Source organism: Canis aureus, chromosome 28 (genome assembly GCF_053574225.1).
Source record: "Canis aureus isolate CA01 chromosome 28, VMU_Caureus_v.1.0, whole genome shotgun sequence".
NCBI lineage: Eukaryota > Metazoa > Chordata > Mammalia > Carnivora > Canidae > Canis > Canis aureus.
The window spans coordinates 34102995-34112394 of NC_135638.1; the positions used below are offsets into that span (position 1 = coordinate 34102995).

A 9400-nucleotide genomic window follows, 5' to 3' on the forward strand; every position below is an offset into this window, starting at 1 on the left:
TTTTCCTGAGAGCTGAAGGCCTACCTTAGGAACTCTATCTCAATTCTGAGTTTACACATATATATACATTATGTTTGATGAGCTGAGTTTAGTTTCCCTTCCCTGCTGTTTTTATTATTGTTCACCTCTCTCCCTCTTCTCTCTGTCTGACCCACTGATACATCATCTATTATTTAAACTCACAGGCAACTTTGTATCAGCTCACTTTTTCTTCTAAGGGGTTTATTTCGTTTGCTGCATTTTTGAGAGTGGGAATGTACCAGCACTCATTTTCCCTGAAGCGGGGATTTATCACCCCATAAAAGCATCTCCTTCCAACCAATCCTACTTACCGTCTCTCCGTGACCTGGGTTCTGAGCCAGTCTGAAGAAGAATCCCTTCACAGGGATCCTTTATGGTAACGTGCCTAGCTCACAGAATCCTAGCTTGCAAAGCATGTTACTTTAGATTGTAAGGGAAAACAGGCAAGTTTACCCTGCCTCTGGCATGACTCCAAATATCTGAAATGTTAGAACGTGGTGGTGGTTTTTTTTTTTTTTTTTTTTTTTTTTTTTTTTTTTTTTTTCTGAAACATTATACAATCCCCGGAGTTCGGAGTGCAGAACTGCTGTATTCCTACTACTGATTTGTTAGGGATCGAGGGGCAGGGAGACAGCAAGTTCCATAATAAAGCATCTGTATCTGAGTGGGAGGAAAGGGAAGCAGGGGAGGAACAGGCACCTGAAAGACATCATTCAAATTAGGCATCTGCCATCCTGAAAATGATGAAAGAGGACATTGCAAGGACTTTTAAAATCCCTCCTACAGCTCCCAGAGCACCACTCATCACCAAGGGTTTACCAATCACCCTTTTTTTTTTTTTTTTGTGGTTTCTGTAGTAAATCCCTTTTGTCTAAAGTTTGAGACCTCAGAATTAGAAGAAGGAGTGAACCTGATCCTGACATGGAAATCAGAATTCTCTGGATTAGATACCTTAAGAGAAGATTCTCTTCCCTTTTGTGAGTCTGATTTCTGGAACAGCCTTTTTCCCATAAGGTAACTGCAACATCTATTAGTTTGAAATAAATATTTACAACACCATGAAAAAATGAATTCCCCGCAAGCCACTGCCACTATTCAAATATAAAGAAATGAATACAGAAATGCATGCCATTTTGCTTCCAGGATAGATGGGGAAGGGGATGAAAGAGATCCTCTTGGGGTGTACAACGGATATCGACCCTCACCCCTTCCAACAGTCAGGCCACACATTTATTCAGCATCCACTACGCCCCAAACACTGGCCAGGTTCTGGGGCACTAAGTATCCTTGCACTATCCTAGGGGCATCCCTCTCTCTCTTTCCCCTTCTCTTTCTCTCTTTCCTGATATTTAAAAAGCTACAGGGAAAGAAGCAGATTCACCAAGAGAAACCAACTCAGCAGACATTCATTATTCCAATCAGAAACAAACCAAACCTGTAGTAGATGCCAGGGAGGAGGCTTCCCCCGAAAGTTCTGGCAGAACCTGGTTTTTGCCACTGTCTGGGCTGGTCACCTGGATGTCACTCGGACCCTCTAGGGTTCTGAGGATTCTAATTCCAGGATTGTAAGGAGCCTTGCCAGTGTCTAGCAATGCACATTGTCTAGCAAAGCCACGCCTGGCGCGGTCATTCCACGCACACGGATGTCTCGTCCCTGGTTGTGTATTTAAAGTTGTCGGGTGACGCCAGGCACGCCAATGCCCAGGTACAGCGAGATTCCATTCCTTTGGGGTAGGATTTGTTCGTGCACTCCTTATGCCCGGAGTACTGCCCTGAGGCCCGCTGCCTTTACAAAGCCCAGGCCACTGGGGGAAATCTCACTTACTGATGCAAAATCCCCTCTCCGTTGGAGAGAGAGTAAGCAGCTGGAGAGGAGACCAGCAGCCCCCTCGGGGGAAGAGCCTCAAGCGTTCAAGGGGCACGTTATGCTTTTCTGGCAAGACGTCAGCACCGGCTTCCTCGGGCTAGGTCGGGCGTTCCGCCGCCGCACCCCAGCGCTCCGCTTTCCATGTTCCCAGCTGCAGACTCACCCCTGCCCGAAGGCAGGCCTTGCACCCCTGCAGCTCTGCGGTCGCTCCGGGTGCGGGTGCGGAGCTGGCCCTGAGACCCCTTCCCCGGGCTCCCAAACCTACGCAGGAGAGCGCTGCCCTCTAGCGACCAAAACGGGCGATGCAGCGCGGCCCGGGCCCGGGGAGCCCCTGCGGCTGCCGGTGCCTGCCAAGGCGGGGGTACGGCCCGTCCTTGTCGAGGGCGCCTGTGGCGGAGAAAGACCCGAGCCCCTCTGTACCGGCTCGGCTGGGACTGTGTGTGGTTTCCCCCTAGGGCCAGGACAGAGAGACGCATGGATGGATAAATAAACAAGATGTGCGACGAACAGGTGGTAGACGAACCGAGAGGTACAGGGACCACGGATGATTAGATCACCCCTTGCCAGGGCTTTGCCTATGTCAGACACAGGCTAGATGCCTTCGTCCGTTATGTCATCTGTGCCTCTCCGGAGTCTTAGGAATGGCGCATTACCCCCTTGTCCCTCTGCCAAATGGGAACACTGAGGCCTTACGCAAGATAAGTAACCAGCCCCCTGGCAACCTTCCGCAGAGCTAGGAAGTGGCAGGGCGGGTCTCGACCCACAGCCCGGACCCCGCCGTTGGCTCTCGGCGCCCAGCCCCGGGCGCCGGTGGACGGAGTCCCCGCACTGCCCCTCGCCATCACCCCCTGTGCCCCGGCACCCCGACAGCGCACCCGCCCCGCACCCCTCCCACTCATCAGACATCCCCAGGACACCCCAGGCAGCGCGCTTCCGGCAGAGTGTCCCCGACCTGGAAGCCTGCCTGGGGAGCTGGGTACGGGCTGGTCCCCGCCCGGGGGGACGCTGCCCCCATCCACGTTTGTCAAGGGGTCTCACTTAAGTGCAAGGGGAAAGCTCAGCCCCGAGATTGTGGGATTCCCCCTAAGTTTCCATCATTCTTTCCTTTAACCCTTCACAGCGCCCAGGACGCGCGCAGCGCTGTTAGAACCTGCAGCAGGGACGCGGAGCCCCGTGAGGACAGACGGGGGGACAGACGGCAGCCCCCGCGAGCGCCCCCGCGAGCACCCGCTGGCCGGGAGAGGCAGAGGCCGCGCAGGCCCACTAGCTCGCGGACTAGCCAGCGCGCTCCAGCAGTCCGAGTCCGTGCACCTGCGCCTCCCAGCGACCCCCCCCCCCCCCCCCCCCGGCTCCCGCCCCGGAGTCCGCAACGCCAGGGAGAGCAATTCCGGCGACCTCACTGGGGGCATGTGATGTCATCCCACGGCTCCCGCGCGGCCTCGCTGCCCGGGCGTGTCCCCGCCGCGAGCGGGCCCCGCGCGCCCCCCACCCCGGGCGGTGCGGGGCGGCCGGACCCCTCCCGCGCGGGCGGCGGGGCTGGCGTAGGGCCTGCGTCACGGCAGCCGGCCGGCGATTGGGGCGCGCGCGCCTCCGTGGCTTCGGGGCTAATTATAAAGTGGCTGCCGCGGCCGCCAGCCCCGGGACGGCGCGGACCCGCAGACGCCGAGGCCGCGACGGTGAGGCCGGGTCTGCCCGCGCACCTGGCGCGCACCTGGCCGCCTCGCCCGCGCCCGCGCCCGCCGGCTCACACCTGCCCTCTTCTCTCCCCTGCAGAGCACAGCCCGGGACCCGATGTCTCCGAGCAGCCTGCGCCGCCGCGTCGCCGTCAACGTGAGTGAACTTGTCCGAGCAGCGCCTTTGCTGCCCGCGTGTGGCGCCGTCCGCCTGCTCCGGCTTCGCGTTTTGTGTTTTTGCGGGTTTCCCCCCGGCGTTTCATTCATTGCATGGGGTGTCCCAACTCTCTTCTGGCCCCGGTTTGTGAGTCGGGTGAACCCCGCCCCGGAGGCGCCCGTTCTCTCGCATTTGGTCTTCGCATTCGGGTTTTGTCCCCAGGTTCTCCCGAGGCGGTGCGAGCCCAGGGAGCGAGCCGAGCGCCTGGGCGTCCCCGGGTTCGGGGCGGGGCGGGGCGGGGGGGAACGTCAACCTGGGCCCCTGGCAACTCCAGAAGCGGCTCAGGGGGGCGCGGCCCTGCGAGCTTCTGCTCCACAGCCCCCGGGTGGGACCCGCTTTGCTCCCGGAACGCTCGGAGTTCGCGCCCCCTTTTCCCCGCAGCCCATGGCGCGGCTCCTGAGACTCTGCGCTTGGCTCCTGGCGCTCGGCCCCGGGCTCCTGGCGACCGTGGGGGCGGAGTGCGGCCAGGACTGCGCGACCTGCAGCTACCGCCTGGCGCGCCCGAGCGACCTCAACCCCCTGGTGAGTGTGGGCCGGGGCCGGGCCGGGGCTGGGGCTGGGGCCGGGGCTGGGGCCGGGGCTGGGGCCGCGGCTGGGGCCGGACGCCGCCTGGACCCCCGGCGACGCGGGGGCCCCACTGCTGCCGGACGCCGGACGCCGACACAGCCCCGCCCCAGCCCCCAGCCTCAGGACCCCCGACCATCCAGGGACCGGTGAGGGCAGCAGTGTCGCCACCCAGACCAAGTTCGCTTTAACCCCGGGGGTGCAGGAGCCCCGAGATGTCCCCGAGAGCAGCTCGTCGCCCCACCTGTCCCAAGGCAGATACCAAGAGCCCCTTCCAGACAATCCATCCTCCCATCCTTCCTGCAACTAGTGTCATAGTATATCAGTGACATTTCGTTATCTTTCTTTGGATTTCATTTCCCCAGTCCTTCCACCCTCAGATCACGCAAGCCCTTACCCTCACCTGTGGGTAGAGAGAGCCTGGAGCAAAGGGTCCGGATCCCGAGGAAGGGAGAGGAGCGGGGTGCGCAGTAGACGGGAAAGAAAGAGATCAGCACGTCCTACCTACCAGCAAGTGACGCTGAAATTCAACTTCTGTCTTATCCTGGATGCACTTTTGTAATAGCCACTAAGACAGCAGTTGAATTTGGCTATGAAAAAGGCACAGGAGAGGTGGCCAGTGTCCAAGGAGGTGACAACAATGCAAAGATAAACTACCTGTCAGGGGCTGTGGGGAGGGCGGGGAGAGAAGCTGAGAACAAGAGAACACTCATATTCTGATCAGAGTCCCTGTGCTCTTAAATTGCCCCAGGTGCTCTACTGAATCAGAATCTCTGAATTTGGGACTCCAGGAAGCTTCATTTTAACTTACCCCTCCAATGACTCCTTTGCACTGTCTTGTCAATTTGTTGAAATTCTATGATAACTTAAAAGGCTAGGTAGAGAATAATGTATTAACCCAAGGAGTTAAGTCCCTCATTTGAGCCTTTGAAGAAATTTTGTGAAGTAGATGCGTAAAATAGGGATGAAAATTAAGGAAAGAATTCCACAAAACCCAAGGCGTACATTTCAGGTTCAACGTTTCCTTGTTTCATTTGAGTTACCTGATCCATTTCATTCCATCTGTGCAGGTACTAACATGGCACTAAAGAGAGGACACATAGTAGGGCTTTATATTTAAACTGTGATGAAATGCTGCATCGTAAGTTTTATTATGGATAATAATTCCCTTCATCTATCTTTTGTCTTTCTGATTTAACTGGTTGGTTTTTCTGGGGCTTACATGTAGGGTTGTTATTTTCTCTGTGACAAAAGGCTTTGTTAATGACTATGTTGTTGGTATTATAGCAGTTCTGGAACTTCAGCTCAGATGCAGAAGACATGAGAAATGAGATTGCCTGACTAAAACCATGTAGAAGCAACATAACCAATATTGGGCCTCTACCGTCTGAAAGACACTTGTACTTGGTTCTGTGGTGGATGCAAAGCTAAGCAAGCATGCCGTGATTGATGTCCATATTGAATTCACTGTGTAATACGATCTTGACCATAGAACACAGAGTGTGATAAATATTACCGAAAAATGCATAGGAGCTTATTTTTTATTTTTACTTTTTTATTTTTTATTTATCCGTGAGAGACAGTCAGAGAGAGCAGAGATATAGGCAGAAGGAGAAACAAGCTCCTCGAAGGGAGCCGGATGTGGGACTCAATCCCAGGACCCGGGGATCACGACCTGAGCCAAAGGCAGATGCTCAACCTCTGAGCTACCCAGGGGCCTCTGCATAGGAGCTTATAAATTAACAGAAGTTCTTTAGGGTGAATGTTTTATTCTAATTATTTGTCATTATTTCTTTTTGAAGGAATCCCAACATTAAGAAGCCTTTTGGTAGTACTGTACAAAATATTGAGTGGTAATTTTTGACAGAGATCATTTACATTTCATTTTAGAATGGAAATGTTATTGACATCTGAACATCTTGCATTTTTAACGATATTTTTATTTCTTAGATATCAAGAATAACATGGGATCATTTTAACAGCATCATCTGTAGATTTTTATATATGCATCTATTTAATTTTCTTAAATAATTTTTAAGAGCTGGTTAAAGATCCCTAAGGAATTTCGTTGCACTAATAGAGTGCTTTTTTGCATTGTAAAAATAATATGTGTGTATTTTATATAAATTAATATATCAATATATTTTAAATACCAAGAAAGGACCTGGTTTTTCTAAATCAAGGGTCTGTAACCTGAATTCTATAAGTATACTTCAAGCAACTATCGAAAGCCCTGAAATACCCAGAAATATTATATAGATTTTATAAATTATCATGTAATATTAGTTCTCTTTTTATCATACCCAAATGATCTGTCGGTAGAAGAGAACCTAACAAGGTTATTAGAACATATAGTCTAAATCTTACAATGATTAGAATTTAATTATTTTATAATAAAAAGAAGGAATTATATATTTTATCAAATAATATGATTTCTATTGGGGGAAAAATTTTTTGTATACCTGTAACTAAATGCTAACAAACATGAATAATGTGTGAACATTTGCATATGATAATTTCATATCAGACCTTATCATTACAAACATTTGGTTCAAGGTGATTAAATCAGTTTTAGTCTGTTTAAATCTGTTTTCAATCAAGAGAGAGGGAAAGCAAATCAATATGTTATAATCCAAATAATTCATAGGACTTAAAATGAGTTTTAGAATGTCTTTCTTTTCCAATTTACTTTGAAACTGTTGTTTTCCTTCAAAGAATGAAAATGTTTGAGGGCACCTGGGTGATTCAGTGGTTGAGCATCTGCCTTCGGCTCAGGTCGTGATCCCAGGATCCTGGGATCAAGTCCCCACATCAGGCTTGAGCCTGCTTCTTCCTCTGCCTATGTCTCCAACTCTCTCTGTGTCTTTCATGAATAAATAAATAAAGTCTTAAAAAAAAAAAAGAATGAAAATGTTTGCAGGAATACTAGATGCCATTCAAGGTAGAATAGTAACTCAAGAGAGTAAACAAAACTTATTAGTATTGATTTTATGTATGAGACAAGAAGATGGAAGGAATCTGGGGCTGATGTTCCTAATTAGGTAAAGAGAAATTTCTCCCTCTTGGTTAGAAAAAAGCTCAAACAAAATGCAATCAACAATGGAAAATTATCCAGTGAAATTAGATTGTGCAGGCAGCCAATCTAAGTTAAAATTGGGTGGGAAAAGTCTTTGACAATATTGAAATGGCATGGCAGAGATACAATCTGTTAAAATTCAAAGAAAAATTCTAATTCAATTCAGTTAATTACCTACAGTGATTCCACTTTCCATTGACTTGCCTGTTCGGTATACTGAAAAGTTGTGATAAGAAAATGGCAATTACTTTTTTATATGAGAGTTTCCATATCAAAGCACACACTCAATGGTTCACGAAAATGCCTTTACCTAATGAAATCCGAAAAGCCTCTTGGTATCACTAACTAGAATTCTTTTCCCAGGCTTGCACCCTGGAATGCGAAGGGAAACTACCCTCTCTCAAAACCTGGGAAGCCTGCAAGGAGCTCCTGCAGCTGTCCAAACTGGAGCTTCCTCAAGATGGTGCCACCGCCCTCAGGGAGACCAGCAAGCCGGAGGAGAGCCATGCACTGGCCAAAAAGTATGGGGGCTTCATGAAAAGATATGGAGGCTTCATGAAGAAAATGGATGAGCTTTATCCTCAGGAGGCAGACGAAGAGGCCAATGGAGGGGAAGTCCTGGCCAAGAGATATGGGGGCTTCATGAAGAAGAACGGAGAGGAGGAGGATGTCCTGGCCAACTCCTCAGACCTGCTCAAAGAGCTGCTGGGAACCGGGGAGAACCGAGAAGGTGGCCCCCACCAAGAGGGCAGTGATGATGAAGATGTGAGCAAGAGATATGGGGGCTTCATGAGAGCCTTAAAGAGAAGCCCCCAACTGGAAGAAGAAGCCAAAGAGCTGCAGAAGCGGTATGGGGGCTTCATGAGAAGAGTCGGTCGCCCCGAGTGGTGGATGGACTACCAGAAAAGGTATGGGGGTTTCCTCAAGCGCTTTGCCGACTCTCTGCCCTCTGACGAAGAAGGCGAAAGCTACTCCAAAGAAGTTCCTGAGATGGAGAAAAGATATGGAGGGTTTATGAGATTTTAACCCCATTGGCCGCCAGTGACCCCAGGCCCCAGCCAGCCTTCCTCTGCCCCCTGGTCAATCGTGTCTTACTATCGCGCACTGCTTGCATTGTAGAGCTGACTGTATTATCTGGATAACTTAACTATACAACCTGAAAGTGCTCACTTCAGGTCCTGTGTTCTCTTGACAGTGTTTATGCTCAGTATTGGTCTATTGCAGCTGTGTCATTTTCATGCTACAATCGCTGTTGTTCCTTGTCCCTTTATTTTTGACAAAGCACCAGTAATTGCTTATTTGTAAATAGATCCAATAAACCCATTACCCCAGCTGCATGACATCTTTGTAAGTTTCTTCTTCTCCCAGGTCCTCACTCGCCTTCTGGTTTCCACCTAAATCCTAAAGTTGAAGACACTGAAGCTTTGGACAGAATCATCATCACTGACTTCCTTCTCTTCCAACAGCCAAGGCTGCAAAACCATTTTTTTAATTTACTTCCACATATATAGGGACGCCTGGGTGGCTCAGTGGTTGAGCATCTGCCTTTGGCTCAGGGCGTGATCCCGGGGTCCTGGGATCGAGTTCCACATCGGGGTCTCCACAGGGAGCCTGCTTCTCCCTCTGCCTATGTCTCTGCCTCTCTCTCTGTGTCTCTCATGAATAAATAAATAAAATCTTTAAAAAAATAATTCCTCATAGCTTAGATGAGTGAACACACTGAGCAAAGCACAGCATATTTCCAGTCTCATTTCTGGAAATCACATACAGGAAGAAAAACCAAAGCCTGATAGAGAAACTAGCTGTGCCCTCATAAAGAAGGAGATCTGCACTTATATCCAGAGGTGCATGTCTGTTTTCTTCAGCAAAGTATTTAAGAAGTTAGTAAGAAATACAAAATAATTTAGCCCCATGTCACAAATGCAGATGAAGTCCAGGAAGGTTAAATAGTTGAACCAAGGTTGCCCAGCAGTTTAAGGATA

At 50.0% G+C, this 9400-nt stretch overlaps 1 protein-coding gene across 1 annotated transcript; it reads left to right on the plus strand.

Moving 5' to 3' along the window:
- The first annotated feature begins 3468 nt into the window (after positions 1-3468).
- On the plus strand, positions 3469-8758 carry PENK (proenkephalin). Its single transcript, XM_077876898.1, has 4 exons — positions 3469-3564; positions 3662-3718; positions 4160-4300; positions 7782-8758. Exons 2-4 carry the CDS (start codon positions 3680-3682, stop codon positions 8442-8444), a joined length of 843 nt encoding a protein of 280 aa, XP_077733024.1. The 5' UTR covers positions 3469-3564; positions 3662-3679; the 3' UTR covers positions 8445-8758.
- The last annotated feature ends 642 nt before the right edge of the window (positions 8759-9400 follow it).

What these genes read in the sequence shown, in the direction of transcription:
- PENK (XM_077876898.1), top strand. Translation starts at nt 3,680, where the DNA reads ATGTCTCCGAGCAGCCTGCGCCGCCGCGTCGCCGTCAAC. An exon ending in GCCGCCGCGTCGCCGTCAAC is followed by an intron (nt 3,719 to 4,159) that starts GTGAGTGAACTT and finishes TTTTCCCCGCAG; the next exon opens with CCCATGGCGCGGCTCCTGAG. An exon ending in CGAGCGACCTCAACCCCCTG is followed by an intron (nt 4,301 to 7,781) that starts GTGAGTGTGGGC and finishes TTCTTTTCCCAG; the next exon opens with GCTTGCACCCTGGAATGCGA.